This window comes from Amphiura filiformis, chromosome 20, assembly GCF_039555335.1.
Source record: "Amphiura filiformis chromosome 20, Afil_fr2py, whole genome shotgun sequence".
Lineage (NCBI taxonomy): Eukaryota > Metazoa > Echinodermata > Ophiuroidea > Amphilepidida > Amphiuridae > Amphiura > Amphiura filiformis.
This window is the reverse complement of record NC_092647.1, coordinates 49,267,913-49,291,070: the sequence shown is the minus strand read 5'-3', so window position 1 is coordinate 49,291,070 and position 23,158 is coordinate 49,267,913. Positions and strand designations below refer to the sequence as shown.

Here is a 23,158-nt window from a genome sequence, read left to right as displayed (position 1 = left end):
ATAAATCATCCTTTTTATATCGAAACAGAAAGGTCGACTGCAGATCCGTCGGGACACACTTTTCAATACGGAATAAATGCTAACCTCATCGTGACATCAGCCAAGTTCATTTCCCATTGAAAAAGCGTTATCCGACGGATCTGCAGTCGACCATTCTGCCAATTAAAAAAAATATTTTGAAAATATTGGATATTCATTTTACAATTTTAATGATTTTAAATGAGATTGGATTGCTTCAGTAACAAGAAAATCAAAATATAGTATAGAAGCTCTGTAAGTTACACATAATCTACCAGGCCACAGGTTTCAGTTTGTGTCATCAGATACTTTTAACATACAAAACCAATGCCAGTGGACTTCAAAATCACTTTGTAATATCAGGTTTTTTGTGTTACCATATTTTGTGCTAGTGTAGTTCAGGTTCCACTGTACATTTTTCATTAACGTTTTGGGACATGGCATATTAAAAATTGCACCAGCAGCTCAATAATATATAGTAAGATCAACGCCATCAAAAACAAAGTAACACACTGAAAGAAACATACAAGAAAAACACATTTGTGGGAAATACAATCAAATCAATTTAATCTCCCCGACCCTACAAACTAGATCACAATTCCAGTAGCTCTATTACAAGCAAAATCTTCCACAATGTCAACTCTCATCCAAAGGACACATTTTAGAACCATCTTACACATGCCTGAAAAGGTTTGAAATTAGTATTTTTTATATACTGACATCATCCAGAACAAACATTTTTTTGCAGGAAAGCCAATTAAAATATATCACTGATGAAAATTGAGATAATGGAAGCGAGTAGGGCTAGACATACTATGTGACATCTGTAATATATAGCTGGCAATTACTTAATATTCCATTATGCTTAGAGTGTCTTCAACTTTTTGAGGTAAATACTGGTAGCAAGTTAGTACACAATGAAATCCGAGTGCCACCCTAAGCTAGTGGAATATAAAGCAAACACACATAATGGTCCACTAAGAGGTCATACAGTTCAAAACTTGATTTAAAGCTCGTCTTAGCAAGGAATGCTAAGCTGGATAACAAAGTTTAGCATGTATGGGCTGGAAGAGTCTCTTGCTATCTACCCTGTTTTTTGAAAAAATACATGGTGATAGTCTTTATTAGCTTCAAACCAAACAAGCTAGCTTGTAATTGGAAGGTTTTAAAGATGATCAATTTTTTAACTGCTGAATACAGTATTCAAATATTTTTCTTATCAACATTTGTAAGATTGTAAATTTGATAGCACATTGACATTTTAATTTCACTCAAGGAACTCTGAAGGTCTCATTTAATCTTCAGAAATCTTTGGGTCAACTAGTTCATTCAAATATTAAATACTTGCAATTTTGGACAATAGCAGATTTGCCCACTAAGTCCAGGTGAAAGTGTACCCTGGCAAATAATCCAATGTCATGTCATCAACAGGGAATTTCTCTCAACTAGACCGAATTTTAACCTTTTAAAGTTTCTTTGCTACACACACAAGTGTCAACATTTTCCATAGCCCATCATATTAATGAGATATATCAAACACATAATTGTGTGTATCTGTAACTTGATCACAATAAATGATCAAAGAAATTTTCCTGATGATGACATGACTTGCTACTGCATTAGACAAACTTGGAAGGGTTCTACGATAATCATAATACATGTATTGTCACTCCCCACTTCAATACAAAAATCTTGATTGTGATTTTTTTTTGGAACACGCCAAACAATACGTCGGTGTTTTTTCATACAGCAAAGTCACATTAGGTCCTTAAATAGATAGAGTAATTCTTGAAGTAATCAATTTTTTTTGGTTAAGTTTGGTCAATTGATAAGTCTGTGACGGAGGTACATAACTTAACATGTACACAGACATAAATCTCATGACAACCAGAAACTCAATTAAATCTTGACAAATAAAAGAAATCTATAATAGTATACAACTTGGTAGGGTCTGTCATGCATTTGCAAGGCAGTCCCTATCGGATGGGATAGGGCCTTGTTCGAGCAAATCCACGGGGAACACACATCGTAAAATTACTCCATACTTTTTATATCATTCAATAGCAACACACATGCCTCCTATATTATTTATAATATTTGCTATTTCGGTCCATATTTGCCAATCCTTACAAAGCAAACAGGATGAGGAAAGCAACCATAAGACAGAAAAGACCCATGGCCTCGGACAAGGCGAACCCCAGGATGGCATAGGTGAAAAGCTGCTGTTTGAGCGCTGGGTTACTGGGCGTAGCCAATGATCAAGCTTCCAAACACTGTTCCAATACCAGCTCCAGATCCTGCCATACCTACAGTGGCGGCACCAGCGCCAATAAATTTAGCTGCAGCCTCTACATCAGCTTGTTGGATTGCTGAGGTTTGTAGACCACGGCTTGCAATCTGTGGAAAACAATGCATGTCACAAATTAAAATATATTTATAATGCGCCGTCAATCTAGTGAGTAGCACAGAAAACATACATTGTAATGACAATTTACAGGAAGTAACAAAATGCAATCCGATCCAAAAAAATGGGCGCAAAATTGCCAGGGCAATTCGCTGTAGAAGTGATAAACTAGCATAGCAATAGATGCATCCAATTTGTGACTATATCGCCCTGCACTACAAGCAGGTTGCATTCATAACCTGTGTATGTCTGCAGATTGAATAGTCATACACTACCGCTCTTTTCAAAGATACTAATCTTACAGGTGCAACTGCATCAAAAATCCATTGCATTCTCTATATTGAATTTTGAAAAATAATAAAAAAGTTCCAATAAGTCTTTACTTTTGGACCCCTCAGCTTGAAAATGTACAACCTTAAGAATGCTGTACCTATTTTATAACAATAATTATTACTTTGAAAAAGGACACAGATGGGTAAAATTATTCCCTTCCAACTTGTGCGAAATACACTGCATCGATCTATAGAGAACTAGAATTTTGCGTCGACCGCAATGCCTCCACCTTTACGCCAATCATTTTAACCGGTGCAATTTCACTTGACCCCAAAATGACCTTCACATTTTTGCCTCACTACGGTGGCTGTTCCCAGCAGGGGCAGCATTAAGGCCGAAAGTCGGGAGTTGTTTTCCGTGTTTTTCACTCCCGAGCTTGCAGAAAATCCAAATACATGGGGTGAAAATTAAATCTCAGGGGTGAAAAATATTTTGCAGTGTAGTCAGGGGTAGGAGTAAGGTCCAAAAGTAGAGGGTCAGAGTTCACCCCCGAGCTTGCACATTCCCAGTATATGGAGGGTGAAAAATTAATATTTTTTAAATTTAGGGGGTCATTCACCCCCGATCAGGGGTTAACGCTACCCCTGGTTCCCAGTTTATACTTCCCACCAAATTTCATGAACCTGCAGCAGTCTATGGCGATTTGACCCAAGATGACCCCGAATGACCTAGACATTTTTGCCTTGTTTCAGTGGTCCTCCCCACAAAATTTCATCAACCTGCGACAAACGACAATCCATGGCAATTTGACCTCGGATCATCGGATGACCCCAAAATGACCTTGACAATTTTTTCTTCCTACAGTAGTCGTTCCCACCAAATTTCATGAACCTGCAACAATATCTGGCGATTTGACCCTGGATGACCCCAAATGACCTCACAATGACCTTGCGATTACACAAATTTTGCCACCCCTCCACCAGTTTGCATCACTATGCGCCTTACCACTTCCGAGAAATTGCACTCGCAAGCTCAGAGGATGGACGGACAACCAGATAAACATACCTCCGTTGGAGGCATAATTACAAGTTAATTAAGTCATTACAGGTGTGAGGCTGCGAAATATTCATTGTAATTTGTAAACTACATCAAAGATGACTTAAATTGCTGGCCTCATTTTTAGGAGAGGGTAATTTTTAAGATATGTACCTGATTTACTAGTGCTGCTACTTGTGGTTGACTTGGTGAAGTGAATCCTAGACCATTATAAGTTGCCAAATTACGCCTTGGTGTACTGAAATTTAAAAAACATTGGCACTTTAAGCGATGTTTTCATGGTAAATACAACAAAATTACATTTTAAACAAGAATCTGATGAAATTAGTGAAATTCTAAAATCAGGTAATGAACTGGTTGGAAGTTCTGAGTCGTACGTTTTGTACATGCAATTTAGCTTTTGTCATCAACATGATTGATGCAAGTTTTAAACCAACTCGCAATATGGCACAGCAATTTTTGCATGTTTCATTGAAAAATGGGAAAGGAGGCATTTATTAGAGGGGGAGTGTTTAATACAAACAATACAGATTTTTCGGTATGTAGGCATAGAGTTTAATAAAACACGTCCTACTGAGATCCCAGCATAAGTCGCAACTCATAATATTACATGGAAGCTGATGGCAGATATTTTGAACAAACTGAAATATCTTCATAAAGATTTGAATTATTGCATTGTACGCAGAGTGGATGTCGCACCAATTTGTTGGTCATCCTTAGTGAATGAAAATTATGTGTTGGTCTTCTCAAGGGTTCGGTTTTTGCCGGCAAAAACCTGTTTTTGCCAGGTAGATTAAACCGGCAAAAAAAAAACTGGCAAAAACTCATACATAATCACTCAAATATTAACAAGTACACAGGAAGCTCATAAGAAGTGAACACAACTTTTAACAAATCATATTCAACATATTTTTTGTCTCATCAGGGCCTTAAAATGAAAGTTTTGAATTTAATATGCCACATTTCAGTTAAATGTACCAGTGAGCATCAAGAGCAATGTGTTACTTATAATAATTACAAAATCTGCCCTTGTTATACTCAGTAAATTAATTTTTGAATTTAATAATTCATTTTGAGAGAAAAAATCTGAACTTTAAATCACTTTTTGCCGCCAGCAAAAACTGTTTTTGCCGTTTTTTTCCACCTGCGAACCCTGAGCACTATAATACTATTTTGTTATTCCATGACCTAACAAGTTCATCTTTAGTGGTACTGGTAATACAGTGTTCGAAATAAGCACTTATCCTCTTGTCCAAAAATCACTGGGGAGTCACCATATTGAGTTCAATGTACTTATCCCCTGGACAACCACTATTTGGATTCTTTGCACTCAAAAACATAACATATTTTGGGGACAACCAAAATGTTTTGAGGACAAGCAGAATTCATGCTTTAATTGTCCTCGGGACAATCTCCATATTTTCCTTATTTCGGACACTGCTGGTATACCATTGATATTAGAATTAAATATATTTATATTATAGCTAACAAGTTTTGACCATCCCAGCCTATCATACCATTACCCCTAGGCACACTGCACTGCCATGTCCCTACCACATTTACCCCACTTCCTGTCCTTGCCTATCCTTTTGTCCTGAACACAAATCTGAAATATTATGGTAAACATAGCAAGCTAAGTATTGGATGAAGCCTTGGTCAAGGCTAGAGTTCGCACAGATCAGACTTGCCCATAGGAAGTGTTAATTAACATGTAAATTTTATAAATCTACAGGGAAAACAATATTTTTTTTTCATTATTTTTTTATCTATTTTTTTATGCTTGCATGAATAAATATTATTGGAATACTTACATTGTGCTAATTTTTTCTTGACTGTTTACGCTGCTGGCTGTTGCACTTAACGGTCTTGCAAGCGTTCTGGCCAACTGAAAAAGAAACCAATGTTGTCAAAAAGAATTAATCACCTCCTAAAATACACATGACTCTGTAAACTGGGGTGGTCCTTGATTTCAGTTGTCTTGTTCAACAGTCTCTTATACAGCTTATCTGAGCGGCCCCAGCCACTTTATACGGCCAACAAAATCACCTAAATTTCTGCACTGATAGTTTACATTTTGAACTACTGTAGAGCGAAGTGAGCACTCGCAGCCATTGGCAGTTTTACAAACCGCAATCGGTCGGCCGACCGTCTTGTCCAACTTATATTAATGTATGTAAATGAGCCAATGCATTGACGAAATACGCTGTTTTCAATGGTGGTTATACGATGATCAGACCCCCATTTTCTGTCAATTTTGCAGTCAAGAAGGTTGTGGTTTTCCATTATGAAACAGCTGTGCTGCACATGCATAAGGATTAAAAAAATTTAAAAAACCTATAATTCAACCAGTCTCCCGACATATAGTTCTCGAGTTATAGGCAAAAAGGTCAACGGTCAAATTTTGGTCCCACTGGCATTTACAATTGAAATATCCAACTGGTCTCAGATTGTTCCTTTTGCAAAAATAAATCAAAATGAGAAAGGTTGCATTGTTTTGGATGTTTTGTTACATAGGCAACATACAAAATAGGTCAAGGTCAACACAGCTCAATGGAATTTGATCTTTTTTGCCATGTTACCACTTGAGGTAACAATCCACCTGAGATGGATAGCAAACTTTGAAAACACAATTTGCTTCTAAACAAAGTTAGGGCCCCCAAAATAAAAATCACCCACCACTAATTGCAACAGAATCTTAAGGGGGTACTACACCCCTGGCCAATTTTGTGCCTATTTTTGCATTTTTCTCAAAAATTACAGCACATTGGTGACAAGTAAAATATACATGTATATTATAGGGGCAAGGACTACACAGTCTACAACTACTGTACTGAAAATTCAGCAACTCAAAGCAAGTAATTCTTGATTTATTGATCAAATATTGGTTTCCCTCATTTTTGACTAACTCTACAACTGTTGTCTGTGCTGAAATAAAATTTCCAGTGCAGTAGTTGTAGTCCTTGCCCCTATAATATACATATCTTACTTGTCCCCAATGTGTTATAATTGTTGAGAAAAATGCAAAAATAGGCACAAAATTGGGATCAGAAAACAGGGTCAGAAATTTGGAATTTGGAGAGAATCCATTCTCGCAAAGAATCTCACCAATAAAATTGCGAAAGTCCATGGTTCTTGCAAAATTCCACTGGGAGAATCTAAAAGGATTCTTGCACTTTGTTGCAAATTTCTGACCCTGCATCTCCCAAAAGCTCACACTAAAACATAATTCCCAGAAAATCCAAGCAGTGGAAAAGGTATACGTCGAACAACTGGATACATGCACAACGTGTGGACCAAAATATTTTTGTACACAATTTTAGGTCAGTATCAAATTGATATTTTGTACAATTTGTACAGCTATCGAATCTACCCTATCACGATCAAACGTACCTGTATGTAAAAAGTGTCCATAAATACTGGACATCGCCAATATATTTATGACAAATTTGTGTCCAGAACACGAAACAAGAGTTGGCTCAAATTTTCAGGTATGTCATATCCAGTGTTCGATTTACCACCTGCACATATGCAGGTGACTTTGATTCTGTGCAGGTAACTTTTCAAATGTACCTGCACAAGTGCATGTAGAATTTTAGTCGTAAATTACACAGTTGGCAAACATACAATGTGCCTCCAAGTAATATAAATATCCCTTACAAAATGTCCTTTACTTTTCATCTGTAAAAAGATGATTAGTTTCACGGCACAAAGCGTCTTATTTTATATGGTTAAATTTGTGCAAGTTACTTCATTTTGTGCAGGTAGATTTTTTATGTTACCTGCACAAATGCAAGTACCTTTTTTCTGGTAAATCGAACACTGGTCATATCTTATTGATCTATTAAATATTTTTACAGTAAACCTCTGCGAGGCGTATTTTAAGAGTGCATTGCGTATTTACTGCATTGGAATGCACTCGTCTCCGATTGGCTGCCGAAGCGATCTGCTGTTGCCAGCCCTTGAATTAACCCACGGCACCCATGGCATTTTGCCGTGGCATGGGTGCCCTTCCCCACTGCCGTAATGCCCTCAAAATATGTCCTTTACCCAAGGCAGTCACTTGCTGTGCCCTCTAATGAAGTTGCTGTCGGTGCCCCAGCCCTGCCCCTTAATTATAAAATCATCTATCTATGTTTGTGTGTGTTTTCTTCACTTTTGAGAAATTGCCTTGGTGCCCTTCTCAAATTTTCAACAGTTACCATGATGCCCTCTTGAAATAATACATTACAAACTGCTGTGCTGCCTTGCCTTTTCAGTGAAAATCCAAGGCAATTTTCAACTTGCCCTAAAAAAGTTGCCGAGCCCCTTCAGATCCTTAATTCGAGGGCTGGCTGTTGCAGAGTAGAAATTTATAAATGCACTGCACTGTCTTTTTGCGTTGTACGTGTTGTTACTTGTTTTAGAGCTCGGGGTGTGGGGTCCACCATTTTTCCCAACAAAAAAGCCCTCCTCCTTATTTTTAAACCCAAAACCCATGTATCTTTTTAATTCGACCTAATGTAGAGCGGGACATTTTCATGGGGTTAAACTTTAGTTTTTGTGCTGTTTTTCATGGTCAAACAGTCGGCTGCAAATTTGTAACTGTGCAAAAAAATATTTATTACTTTCTTACATGCTTATTCATATATTTGGCAATGCGAAATTTGGTCCACTAAACTGTCCAGAATTTATCAAATCGTGAAAAATTAACCCATGCTATTGCTACACTCACATGCAGTAATTTATAAAAGTTTATACTATTAAACACATGAACATGCATCACATGTGTGTTGCCTTTTCATGTTTTACGCGAGTAGAGAATTATTTTACACAGTGAAAACATGCTTTCGAGCTGCTGCTAATTCATAGAATTGCACTTACCACGGCCTGTGTTGCTGGTGTACATAATTTTGTGCAGGAATACATTGTGTTGGTACTTTTTACTGCTACTTTCCAGACGATGCCAAGCTGTGGAGAGACCGGAAAATGGCGGATGCCGGTTAGTTGTAATGAAGGTAAAAATAAGTGATAAAAAATGATCAAATTCACAATTGTAGATGCAAAAAAGATGAATATACTTGATCTTTTTAAGTAGATCTTTAAGTTTCATAGATACAAACTGAGGATTAATTCAGGATTACAGAGATATCTTGCAGATAAAATTTAGTCACGTCTCACTCCCACTTACCAAATGCACGGGTTGCAGTGTTGCCAAAACTTTTCAGCGTCAAGGCGCGGCGCATTGACTCGCCAGGCCGCGGTAAAGGATTCGCAAGTAGCCCAATTTTTTAAGCGTCCAAAAAAGCGCCCAATACCGGATATTTGGGCTTTACCTGAATTTAGAACGTAAAAACCAATTGGGCGGAAAAGCACTTTTGACTTTGAAACTTCCGGTACTTAGGAAGTTACTGACCGATCAATAAATGGTCACAAAACCCATTGTAATTTCAATTTGGAGCTTCAAAGACTCAAAACCTTTATAAATCGGCTAAATTGAAGGAAAATACATCAAATTAGTGCCGCGGCCTGAGATTTCAAGCCAAAGTAGCCCAATTTTTAAGACAAGTAGCGGCATGCTTTTTTGAAGTGAAAGTGATCGCCAAGTAGCCCAATTGTGCGCCTAAGGCGCGGCGTTGGCATCACTGACGGGTTGATGAGCCAGAGCGCATGCGCTGTGGAAAAGGTCACTTTTCTCCAGGAGTGAAATAATCCCCAATTATTTATTTTGTAAATTATAACTCTGTTTGGTCACTTTCGTTTTTTTAAACTGCATTATGATTACATTTTCTTTTGTTTAATATTTTATTACACATTTAGGTAATATATTACTTTTTATTAATACAATACACGAAGCAAAAAATTCTTACATTAAAACAAACTTATGACCAAGGCTAGTCAATTATCTCGCTCATCCTTGAAGGAGAGACCATTCCTCTAATAAAATGTCAGAAATGTCAGGTATTTTGCACAAATTTCAAGCCATGATGACACACGTAACTCACGAATAATGGAATTTTTATGAAGCCTGAAATTTAAATAGGTATTTGATACCTATAGTAATACATAAAGATTTAGTGGTACTTGTCTTTCCAAATCACGTGATTTAAAGATCGGGATTTGTGAACCCAGATGACCGGAGCTCGGAGCAAGCCGGGAATCCTATGCAGTTCCATTAGGCGACTGCAATGCACTCAAAAATGTAAACAATGGTGTCTATGAGATTTTTTCTTCAACAATGCTTGTAAATTCAGTGGATGCGGATTGAGTTTTACTTCACTTGCACAGTTAATAGAGCATATTGAAGAGACACACATAGGTATGTCTAATGTAGATATTTTGCGAGTATTTTCTTGTAATTTGAAGCTCAATGGGCAAGGTCAAATTTATCGATTGACAGCTATCTGCTTGAATGGACAGATGGACAATAGAGCTACATGTAGGACTATAGCGGGGTGTATAGTGTATTGTATAGACAATAGAAGACAATAGATTTGTGGGTCAGGCCATAAATCAGGTTTTAGAATGGCACTTAACCATTGCTGGCGCAGATTTGCTGAAAAATTTGCAGAAAATGGCGAAATTGAAATGATGCGGGCTGAACAAAAATATCATTAAATTATATTATTAATTAATATTAATTATACTATTAGTATTACTAAAGCCTAGCCTAGCCCTAGCTAGGCAAAGAATCTAATTCTTGATCATGACAGCCAACTTGGGTACACACCGATAATTGCGTCAAGCTTCAAGCGTACTACGTAAAGACCACACACACATGATCAAGAATGGGATATTTTGCCTATTTTTTTAATAGTATGGTAATTATATTGTATTTGTAATCGTAATTTCCAATCGCCCAACAGAAGTGCCTGTTTCATTGTGTTGTTATCGAGATAACGTCATGTAGTCTGTGTAAAAGAAAAGATGACCCATAGTCATGACTCATGATTAGCAGGACTATGCCAACCAATGTCTTAGGCTTAGCCATCGTCTGCCGTCTTTAAGGGGTACTACACCCATGTGGTAAATTGTGACTATTTTTGCATTTTTCTCAAAAAATAATTACACACTGGTAACAAAAGTTGTGTATATTATTGGGGCAAGGAATTCAATTACTACACTGAAATTTCAGTGACTCAAGACAAGCGGTTCAGTTTATATGATAGGAAACGAGGTACATCCTAGCGGTACCTTATTTCTGATCATAAATAACAAACCGCTTGTCTTGGGTCACTGAAATTCAGTGTAGTAATTGATTCCTTGCCCCTATAATATACATAACTTTGTTACCACTGTGTTATTAGTTTTGAGAAAAATGCAAAATTGACACTAAATTTATCGAGTGTAGTACCCCTTAAGACAGGCTAATCTAATTTTAGACGGGTAGATTTAATGGATTTTATAGATGTGATAGCTCTAAAACAGCTAACAGATGAATAAGGGCATTATGTGACGTGTCATGTCAAAAGGAGACACTTCCAATGAAATCGAACATTCCTACATGTAAGTGAAGATATTGAGTTCGTAAGTTATGGTAAAATTTATAAAATTGGAAATTGAGATATCGGTCTTTAAAAATATTATTGACAATGTTAAGAGTAGGAATTACCTTGGAAAATGTCTCAAAAAATACAAGATGCCAGTATACTCCAGTCTGAAGCATTAATAACATCACAAATTTGCAACAAACCCAAATTGTGAAAAAATTACCCCGGGCAGATTTTTGGCTATTTCTCCATTTACTATCCTGCCCAAAAGTGTCTCCTTTTGACATGACACGTCACATATACTAATTCAAAGTGACATGTGAAGGCAAAATCAGGACATATTTGAACCCAGTAACCCTTCCATGGGTATAGACAAGTTGTTTTATAATATTTGAGGGTCAAATTTTGGTATAGATTGGGCAGGTGGTTTCTGATATCTGGCTAAGACTCCAATATATTTTGAGCTCTGTAACAAAAGTATTTGCAGGATTCCATCTTCCTGACAAAGTGACAAACCAACCTAAAATTGACCAACTCAAAACAAAATATTTTCAGGCTGGACAAAAATATGTGTTTCCAGTTACCCGACCAATGACTATCCGCAAATTGTCAAGTGAAAAGATTTTTAAGTGCTACAACAATTATTTGTGATAGGTGACACACCGATGGCAGCTCACTTCGGGTGAATAAACAACTTGGGCTTCTAGTTCTGCATGATTTCTAACGATATATTGTTGCTGAGTGGAAATTTTTTTGCGGGGGGTTGTGCAACATTTGGCTTTTTGCTGCATTTTAGTATAAATTTCCAAGCTTGGTTTTTTTTTATTGGGTGTTTTTTTTATTCTCGAAACCAAGCTTTTATTGATTTATTGCTTGCAATAGAAAAACAACTCATCACGTGAATACAAACAAGATTCAAATTACAGTGTATCTGAAATCAAAATTATACTCCTAAACTAACAGAATATTTTACATTTTATTCAGTGCATCACAATGGCCGTGAGGAAACAGTACAGGATGTGGTATATCACCATGTGGGATGAATGATGATCACAAGGCTACACTACTTTATTGTTCAAAACAGCAAACTCCAGGGATCAATCTGAAATATACATACATTTGTACTTCAGGCCTAAACCTTTACTGACAACAATTATTTTAATTCTTAATGAGTGCAATGTACTTCATATGTGATGTGATCAAGCAAAATCAGTCAGAAGTCGGAAATATTGATCTTGAGATAGCCAAACAAAGGAAATATTTCCTTTTGTTTCCCACTGTTTTGGAAACTCTTTAACTGTTCATATCTAATCATTCAATTTCAATGGGATGGCTTGTTACAGTCCAATAAGAAACTGAAAATTTATGACTGACTTCAGACTGATTTTGCTTGATCACATTCACACCACAATGTGACCACATACATGTATGCTGAATTGTTTTGTTTTCTTTCCCCCCAGATACTGATCCACAGTTCATTGAAAAGCAAGAGCTCCAACAGCCGTCAGCTGTTGCAGCAAGCTACGTAATCAGGTAAGGTATTAAAGATGGGTGACCCGATCAACAGCCTCATCCCCCACCCATTTTTTCCTATCTAAATAGAGATTGTGGCATCTGAAAAAAGTCCATTTATTTCTAATAATCCCAGTGAAACTTTAGGCCTAAAATATATTCTGTTAAAGATGTTATGATCGAAAAAGTGATAGCCTCATCCCCAATTGTGGTATACCATACTGTTCTATCTAGATCTATAGGCTATTGTGAAACACAAATGTTAAAACTAATATTTTAATAGCTAGTGCAATTTACCTCAAAACTTCAGAAAGGAATTATTTTGCTACAGGCCTCAATGTGAGGTACAAAACACAATGCGAAAAAATCTGACCTCCTACCTTTAAAAATGTCCAACAATTTTAATGGTATATTGAATACAAGCAACAATCACTGTCAACATAGCCATCATTTTACATGTGACGTACATACCAAGCTTACAAGCAGTAATGTGAAAGGTCAGCCTTTTGTAGTTTGCCATGTATAGCCAGAATGTAAATGTTCTCTTGGTAACAGTGGTGAAAAAAGAAAATGCTCATTGAATTTTTAATATACTTAAATTGATTGATGTCAATCAAAATGAAACATCCTCCACAGTTGGCACTGCAAACTATTCTTTATCTGCTCAGCAATTTAAGACTTTTTTGATGACTGCAATTTTGAAGTTTTGACGAGCAGTGTACAGTCCAAAATGAGACCTTCGACCTTCCTGCTTATAACTCTTATTAAAACTGTATTTCCGAAACCCTATGACCAAAAGAATGATTCGACGAGGTCTTCAAATACTTTCAGCAATTTTGAATTTTGACCTCTATGTGAACTTTGATAGTCCATAATTTATATTTCAAATTACCCAATGCTGACAGAGGACTGGTAAACTTAATGTACAAGTGGTTGTCTTGGGAAACAAAATCCAAGATAAAACATGAAAATTACATTGTGGCAGCCACACTACACCCTTGTAGTTACCAGAACCATAGCCAGACCAACTTATTGTTGTTTTTGCATCAGTTTGCTAATGCTACATCTACATGTAAATGACCAGAAAACCTTCCCCAATCCAAATTGATTGGTCTTTAATATGTTACACATATTTTTCATATTTCCACACCAGATTCGTAACTGATGCAGCAAGACACCAACACCAAGATATACCAAAGAAGAGACCTATAAAGCCTCACACAACACCAGGGTTTAATACCTCAAGAAGTATCACACCAACAGGTGCGTTGTCATGTTATCCTTTCAAATGCATGTATGTGACGTGATCTGCTCCATGGAGCCAAAGGAGGCATTTTTGAAAATTGAGTATAATGATTACCACAAACAATATACTGCAGGGAGGAGATTTTACAGTTGTCTTATTTTAGTCACATTTTTTTAGTTGTTGATGTACAATTATACGGGGGACTTTTATTCAAAGATTTCAAGTAAAACTTACTAACAAATAAAGTCCAAACTCTATGCATTTCGAACCGCGTAAAGCGGGTGATCTGCTAGTATACTGAAAACACCACAGGTCTACCATGCTTGGTTCTCAAGTTCCAGAAATATTACTTTATCGCAGGTTAATTTAATGACTTTGGTGTCATTTGAAAGCTTCTTCCTTCACAACATTACTACAAATGTTTTGAATCACTGCTTTCCTTGGGCGGCATGGTTCTTGGGGGACAGCGGTTTTTGGAGTGAGCCACAACATTGAAGATTTATATAGCTGTTGGGTCAGAGGGGGAATAGGCCAGATAACAGTGATGATAAATTAATAAGGGTTTCTAAAGTACACTACGCAAAAAAAGTTTCTTTATGGTTAGGAAATTTACCCACTATTAAAATCTAGCTAGCGAATAATTTTGTATACGTTTGCTCAGTAATCGCATGCGGGTGATTGTCCTGCGCATTTTGACACCTCAAACACTACTCTACGACACTCCTGAGAAAAGATATGAATGTTTAAGTAACATGAGGTCGAAAAATGAAAATTGCAAAGAGGCCTATTCAAGTTTTCAGCATAAAAGAACACAAAAATGCAGATAACATTTTTTGTTTAATTGCTGAGTACATTTCAGGCATCATACTGCCGTTTCCAACTTCACTTGAGATTAATCTCTTTCTTTACCCGTCTTTCAATACTTTGTGTGTCCACCATTGGCTTCCCTTACAGCAGCCACGTGGCGTCTCATGCTCCTAATGAGGCGTCGAATGTTACCTGCTCAACCCCGTTCCACTCGTTGATAACGATGCATAATCCCACCAGAGTTATATCTGCCTTTATCTTCTTGTTGACTCGTTTCTTGTGCTGATCCCAAAGGTTCTCCAAGGGATTAAGATCACAGCTTCTGGAGGGCCACTCTATGTTATGTTATGTTCTAGTGTCTCAATTCCTTCTGCTTCCAGGAATGCAGCTGTAATCATGACCGGTTTTGAATCCCTTTTCCAAATCCATCTCTCAAAACGTAAATGTCTTAGTACCCACTCACCTTTGTCTTTGATCATTCATCTGCATAATAAGCAAAGGATTATCCAACATGCATCAAGGAAAATGCTTTACATTTAAATTTAAAAGGCGGGAATAATGAAACCGTCTTGGATCAGTGAATCAGCTCTAAAACCGCTGAATAAGCCTCTTTGCAATTTTCATTTTCGACCTCGTGTTACTTAAACATTCATATCTTTTCTCAGGAGTGTCGTAGAGTAGTGATTGAGGTGTCAAAATGCGCAGGACAATCACCCGCATGCGATTATTGAGCAAACATACAAAATTGGTTGCTAGATTTTAATAGTGGGTAAATTTCCTAACCATAAAGAAACTTTTTTTGCGTAGTTTAGATTAGGTCTGATGACATGCATATACAAAAAGGCATTAATGTGTAAAGAACCAAACAAGAAAGATTGGGTCCCATAATGGTTGCACAAAAAATTGATAACAGTTGACATAATCAGGTCGACACCTGCTACATGTATATACTTAGAATGGGGACCAAGACAAGTTCCATCCATAATTGGTTAAAGGTGATCAGATGTGCTTGAATTATGAGTCAGTTCAGTGGTATCACCTAATCATTTGTCAAATGTGTGCAGCGCTCGAAATAAGGCGCGTCCTTGCGTCAAATATCCGTGGAAATAGGCGCGGACCCGCAAAATTCATACGGTACGGGTCCGTGTGACCCGTAATAATTGAACCAAGCAAATAGCAGAAAATCCTAGTTTTGTTGTTCCACTGGAAAATCTGGTTCACATAATAGGTCCAGCAACTTCATTTTAGTTTCCCATCAAGTTTTCAACCCGTGTTTTAGATTTTCTACTATCTAGACATATCGTGATCGCCGTAGTTAATTCTCTCTCTTGAAACTTTAAAGGCATCGGACCCTTGAAAATTGGTGAGAACCCTTGAAATTTCAAAGGCAAGGGTCCAGAGGACCCTTGGATTTTTCTTCTTATTTCGAGGCCTGAATGTGTGCAATTATTTATATGTCATACAAATTTGATGGCAAAATTAAGGCAGGCCATCAGGTGAAAAAGGTTGGTGGCAGGAGTGAGACTGGATTAGGCCCTATAACCTATTCTCAGTTTGTCAAGTTGCCATTCATGACAGAGACATCAAATAACTCAAGCAACCATCTTGTGGCCCAGGCTTTGAGTCCTACCTTCATAATATCATTTTTAGCAATAGATAAAGTGACATCATAGAGGTATTTTAATTGTATCCAAAAGTTGTAGAAGCATTAAGAATGAAGTAAAACAGTCAATTTAAGTAAGAAATTAACTTATATTTATCAAAAATGGTAAAAAATGGAAAAAGTTGATTTAAATCAGTGATTAAAAAAAAAATCAAGTGATTTAAATCGCGTTAAATCAGCGTGATTTAAATCAAACAACCCTGGAGTGAACCAAGGAGGGGCACACGTTAAAGCAAATAATTGGGTGAATTAGTGGCGAAGTATGGTATGCAAAGAGGTAAGGACAGGATATTCTGGACTCTGTGTGGTGTGTGTCTGTCATGGAGGGGATACAGTATACCAAAGACAAGTGGAATGACATGACTCCTGGTATTGGAAACTGGAAGAACGTAGCTTCTAGAGAGCCATATTTACCAGTTTTAGCCATTTATTTAAAACAATTGCAGTGTACTTTACAAATATTAATATATTAATCTTATAGGATAGGACTCTAGGAGCGAATTAAGGATGCCAGTAATTACATTCATATTTCCATAGGACTTACAGTTCTTGAGTTTAAGGCACCCCTCAAGCCTTGTGGAACTGCCCACTGGGACTGCCGGCACTGATAAGCAACTGTTTGTGGTTTTCATCAAGATTTGAAAACATGGGTGTTTATATACATCTGCAAAGTAAGACAAGTAGGTAATACGCATCCCGCACAAGATGCGTATCCCCATATTATTAAATATAAAGTAAGACCACAAAACTACATATCTTATGAAATGTTTCATTTATGTGTCACTTCATAGGGAGTGAGTTTGATGAAGAAGAGATAGCCAGCGAGTCAGACAGTGATAACTCATGGACAACTCAAGAAGAGTACAGCTCCGATCTTATTCTCAGGACAATGGGTACCCATATGGGCGATGACAAACCATTTGTCTGCCCAGTACCAGGGTGCAAGAAAAGCTATAAGAATGTGAACGGCATCAAGTACCATGCTAAAAATGGACATCGCAAAGAGAACAAGGTAGACGTAAGTAAACAAGTAGTAATGTTAGATCATTTTGAAAAACTTCCTTCTTGATGTAGAGCATTTAGAATACTTGAATGCAAATATGAATCTAGAAAATGAGAGTAATGCATAAAATATATAGTTTGCTTATAGATCAATATTTATATTCTACAATGTTTCACATGCATTTTTCAGTTAAGACAAAAATGCTGCATTTATTGTTCTTTACTGCAATTTTTCTGCTGTGATTTTTAGACAGACAAATTTCATAGAAATCAGGTACCCCAGTTCTTCCTTTGAACTTGTAACTTTGAAAATTTGCATTATTGCAAAAATACTGGTATTTAAAAACACTAATTAGCTATAAACCATTGTGTTACAATATTTACCACAGATAAAGAAAAACTTCAAGTGCCGATGTGGGAAGAGCTACAAGACAGCACAAGGTTTGCGTCAGCATGTCAATCATCAGCACCCTCCTACATCGATAACACCCGCCCAGTCACCAAAGCCAAGCCAAGTCACAACTCCGTCTACAACTATAACAAGATTAACAACCACAAGTATCCCTGCACCACTAGTCTCGCAGAGAGCCCAATGGGAATCACAGTACAAAGTGCAAATGTGATTGTAGAACCAATCGCTACGGTGCCCAACAGTATAAGTAACGTTTTAGTTGAACCTGGCACTCCCCTTACACCTGTTGCGCCGTTAACGCCTACAACTCCAACGGCAGGTTTCACAATAGTGACTTTACCGTCGCAGATTGAGGGCGCTACAATAAATGGGAATGGTCAGGTCACTGGTGCAGTTGTTGTGACAACGGCACGAGGAGCTGAAAATGGTAGTATAAGTGCTTTGTTATCATAGTAGCATACTATTTTTGTAACATATGTCCATTCACATTAACTTGATATCAACTCAAGATTTTTTGAAATTACGTAACTATTATCGTGCGTTTTCTCTTGCGGTAAAATATAAAGCAATATATTTATTTCTTGTCATGTATTTAGACCAAGTGACTTTCACAGCATGTGTGTACTCTGTACAGTGTCAAGTAGAATTAACTCATGAGTGTGCCCCTGTTTTGATGTAGTATCAGGACAATGATAAGTTTAAAGACAATGAATTTACAAGGTGGGATGTTAATTTATGATAGCTCTAAATGCATTAATAAACTCCACATGGGAGAGTGTCAGCAATCAGTGCAAAGGCATTGATTTATCAAATTTATCAACTCAAGTAGCGGGGGTATCATGAAATATGCAGGGTTTAACACTGATGAGTTTACTTCAGACTTAAAACTGAATCAAGTTACACAATGCAGGGTTAGAATTTTGTTTCACAGTATGAGAATCAATCTTGATTCTTGCAGAATGAATTTGCAGGAATTATTTGATTCTTGCAAATCAACTTCTGTGTAAACTACAAAATTTTGCGAGAATCAACTTTGATTCACACAAATCAGTTTATGAGAATCTTTGCGAGAATGAATTCTCACCAAAAGTCTAACCCTGCAATGCATATTTATAATATATCATACATGTTTGATAACTTGTCTATAATGTTTTTGTAATTCAAATCTTTCATATCAAAACGTCTAGCAGATGACCATGTTACACACAAAAGGGTTGTGTATGTAATTTGACATTGTATTTGTATGTTGACCTCAACTAATAAGGTCAGTTACCAAGTTAATGTGATTGGACTATAAGATACCATTACCTTGCTAAACGGTCTGATTACCAGGCTTTCTTTATTATCAAGTATCTCATGTACCTAAAGGTTATTCAAACCTGACCACATTGCAATATTATTTATTCAGCATGAAAAGTTTGATCCATTCTATTTATTTCATATATATTTATCTATTTATTTCTGATAAGGATCTACATCTTTACAACTCTGAAGTGATAAAATAAAAGATTAATATCTATTTGTGCAACTCAGTTTATTGTGTAATATATAAAGATACATAATGAACGCATATGTAACATTTTTTAATTATAGTATTTTCCAAGCAAGGTAGTGGTACCTTACATGTTTTTAAAGGCTGTTAGGGAATGTGCATTAATATATATAAAGTTATGTATTTGTCATTTACTCCGTATTGTTTCAAAAAGTTAAAAATAGCTAATGGTAAATCCAACAGAAGAGGACAAGAAAACCCATCAAGGATCAACAGCAGGATACCATGATGCGAACAATGGAAAAGAAAGAGTAGGGTATATTAACTTGATGTGGGGAAACAAGTGAAACACATGATGCTATGCAGAGGGGGACAACAAACAACAAATGTAGACACAGAAATAGGCATAGTTTGATACAGTCCATATACCTTCCCAAGTCTGTAAAGTAAAATCAGATTGTGAGATTTTCTCAAAAACTGTTCATTTTTGCAGAAATCTGTTATAATAGTTGGATTTCTTGCTTCATTTCCTTTATAAAAATGTAAACTTTTATGTACTTCTCATCATTATATTTCGAGATACAATAAAAAACAATATCTAAATTACTGACTCGAGGAAGGTATACAGACTATAGCCAAAATTGACCAATTCCAAAGCGCACAGAAGTGTTAACCTGCCAAAACTAAAGGGACAAAGAAGGGGATACACCTCTAGTGGTCTCTGGAATTTGTAATTTTGGCCATTGAACTTTACCTACTAGTACCTGCATGTGTTGCCCCCCTCCCTTTGCATAGCATATTGTGATTTATTTGTTTCCACCATAGGTATTTGAGGAGTTAATATACATTGCTCTATCTTTTCAAAAAGTTCCTTATTTCCATGAATATGTCACAAGTTTGCAAATCAGATGAGAGAAATTCTGAATGCTATAATATGTAACCAACTTCTTTGAATATTTACCAAGTTAATTCTGATCTGACCAATTCTATATCATGCACTTGATTGCTTGAAGTATTTAGATCAAACTGAAATAAAAATATATTAACAACCAGCAAATCATTATAGTGAAACCCATATTCAATTGATCTTTTTTTCTAGAAATTTGAAGTACATGAATCCCAAAACGAAGCGTGCAAAAGTGGACAACGGGGTGAACATACTCCCCATTCCTCTAATTGTAGATCTAATTACTCCATATTAATGTAAAATAGTAAATTGATTTAACACATCACAAATGAAGGATACCCATCATGTCAAGAAAACCATTATGATAGTGTCATCTGCAAAAATTTACATATGAATATGCATATGAATATGCATACAATTTAATATACATATTATGCATACTTATACAAAGTATCCCAGTGTGAATTGATTGTACCATGTCATAACCTGCCTCTACACTATCTTATCCTGAATTTTTTATGAACGATGACAAGATTACTGGATTATGACTGCTGCACTAACCAGTGGAGTTACGAAAAATACTCGGGAGCTGGATGAGAAATATTTGTGATGTTTTTTTGACCAAGTGCAATAACAGTACTACATATTGAATGATTCTGGAAAGTTGTTGTATAGAACATGTAGAACTGTATAAATAATAGTACCATTGTATGCATATAATATCAAAAGAATTAGACCAGAGAAGATTGACTCATATTTAGTTCCATGTGTACCACTATGGGAAATCCAAATTACTGGATTGTCTTGTAAGTGAGATAAAAACAGTGTACATCCAGCATTTGTGCAGCATTGGGTAAAAAATAATGGTTTTATTGTCCCTAGAACCCCATCTTCTCCATGCTAATTCTACTGATATTTGTTTAATGTACACAGATTTGCCATTGCTCCATATTTTTTGTTAGTTTTTTTTCACAGATGCCTCATCTTCATAATTATGCAGTCAAATCAGGTTTTGATAACCCCTGTATGTGTTCACAAACTTCCCTTTAAACTAAGTTATTTGGTTTACATGTAAATCTCTCAACATGCTCTTTATGTTGGTGTTTGTAATCTGTACAAATATTATTGTTACTTATATATGAAATTGAAAACTGTGTTTTGTACAACCATAGTGAAATATTAAATCGCTTTGAGTTGCATGACTTCAAGTCAACTCAAGAGTGGTGCCACTGTGACATGAGAACAGGATGTGATTTTTGGCCAATAACATTGACTTTCAGGTTAATGCTGTTACCGCTCAGCAGTGTACCGCTTAGTGACTGCCGCCTTGCAGACGAAAGCAAGTGGCATGATGAAGCATCATGTCTCAGCAGCAAGCAGCAGAAAGTATAAAACCAGTATAAGTTGTCGTTTTGATCCACATTCTGAGATTTCAGTGTGATTTATATGCGATGCAATCAAGCAAAATCAGTCTGAAGTAGGCCCAGTTCAATTTTGGGATTCTCACATTTTCATTTTCATGTCAATACGACCTTTGGTTACAAAGTTACAACAATTTGAACACCGGTATATTAAAAAGAAAGAAACAGAGAAATCAAGTTTAAAGTTAGAATACTTAAATTGAGTCTTTTTCAGTACACCCAAAATACATGTATTGTAAATACATGGTCAACTTATAGTAACAATATCTTTGGTGTAAGATATGGCTACGTAATTTTGCATAACAAAACGCTAAATCCAAGCTTCTTTTGGAATAATGTCACTTTTAAACATTTCCCTTCAGATTTTGCCTGATCACATCACATATATCGGTATGTTGTTATTCAGCTTCAAAGCGTTTTTTTTTTGTGATAAAACCTCTTTACTACATGACATCATCAATTTTGATGATTGTTGCTTGTCAACCAAGATCAACACCAGCATTGGAATCAAGACACTACAATGATTCCTGGAGTGCTTCAGTACTATTGATGGGTCATATGATTTGGGTGCCATTGAAGTCTATTGGGCTTTTGCATTTGAAACCCACAACACCTGAAGATTTTGAGATTCCCTCCAAATTCAACTGAATAGTTAGAACAATTTTCATTATTTTAATTCCAAGACTTTTTCTTTTCCGTGGATTTTATCATAAACCTCAAAATCATCTAGATTTGTGGTGTGGATTTCAAATGAAATAACTCAATTGCTGTCTTTTAATATGTATGAATCATCCAAAATGTGAAATAATCCTATTTTGATTTCATGATTGGCTGATGTGGTGCTCCATAATATTGCAATTTTTTTGTCTTTCTTTTATTGTGGAAGTTGCAGAAAAAAACATATTGGATTAGAAATGTGTACATTCTCCTTTTCTGTAACTTTTTAAAAATTGTTTTTTAAAAAGAAAAATATCTTTTCAATTGTCCTGTATATAATGTGTGTGTAGATATCTCCATAGGTGACAGGGCTAGAACTTTGCTGCAAGAATCCATTTAGATTCTCACTACTACAAGAATCTTTTGATTCTTTACCATTTACATAAGGGGCTGTGCAATAATTATTTTCCCCCCGGGGGGGTAAAATTTTCGAACGGCCCGCCAAAAATCGCTTGCCCCCCCCTCTCGGCCTGCCAAAAATCGCTTGCCCCCCCTCTCGGCCCGCCAAAAAATCTTTGAACACGCCAAATTTTGGGGATCCCAATTTTCAAACCTTAAATGGTCTAGATATATGTTGCGGGCGCAGCGAGCAGGAAAACTTGCATATTATAGCGTGTCCGTACTGTTTTCCTAAGCCTTTTATAGTGTTTTATTTAAAAGGCGCCCATGAATGTGTGCCAAAAATCGCTTGCCCCCCCCCTCTCGGCTGGCCAAAATTGCTTGCCCCCCTTTTGGCTCGCCAAAATTTCTTGCCCCCCCCCA

The 23,158-nt window shown here is 36.5% G+C and overlaps 2 protein-coding genes across 2 annotated transcripts; one reads left to right on the top strand and one right to left on the bottom strand.

Moving 5' to 3' along the window:
• Positions 1 to 557: 557 nt before the first annotated feature.
• On the bottom strand, positions 558 to 8,930 carry LOC140141914 (ATP synthase F(0) complex subunit C2, mitochondrial-like). The gene is given in 6 exon segments (XM_072163794.1): positions 558 to 2,258; positions 2,260 to 2,415; positions 3,905 to 3,989; positions 5,563 to 5,636; positions 8,612 to 8,698; positions 8,919 to 8,930. Coding segments are annotated over 5 exon segments (474 nt in total). The 5' UTR covers positions 8,657 to 8,698; positions 8,919 to 8,930; the 3' UTR covers positions 558 to 2,144.
• LOC140142359 (juxtaposed with another zinc finger protein 1-like) lies at positions 8,717 to 22,776 on the top strand. The gene is given in 7 exon segments (XM_072164327.1): positions 8,717 to 8,729; positions 9,951 to 10,046; positions 12,678 to 12,750; positions 13,883 to 13,992; positions 17,237 to 17,457; positions 17,837 to 18,029; positions 18,032 to 22,776. Coding segments are annotated over 7 exon segments (987 nt in total). The 3' UTR covers positions 18,313 to 22,776.
• Positions 22,777 to 23,158: the final 382 nt, after the last annotated feature.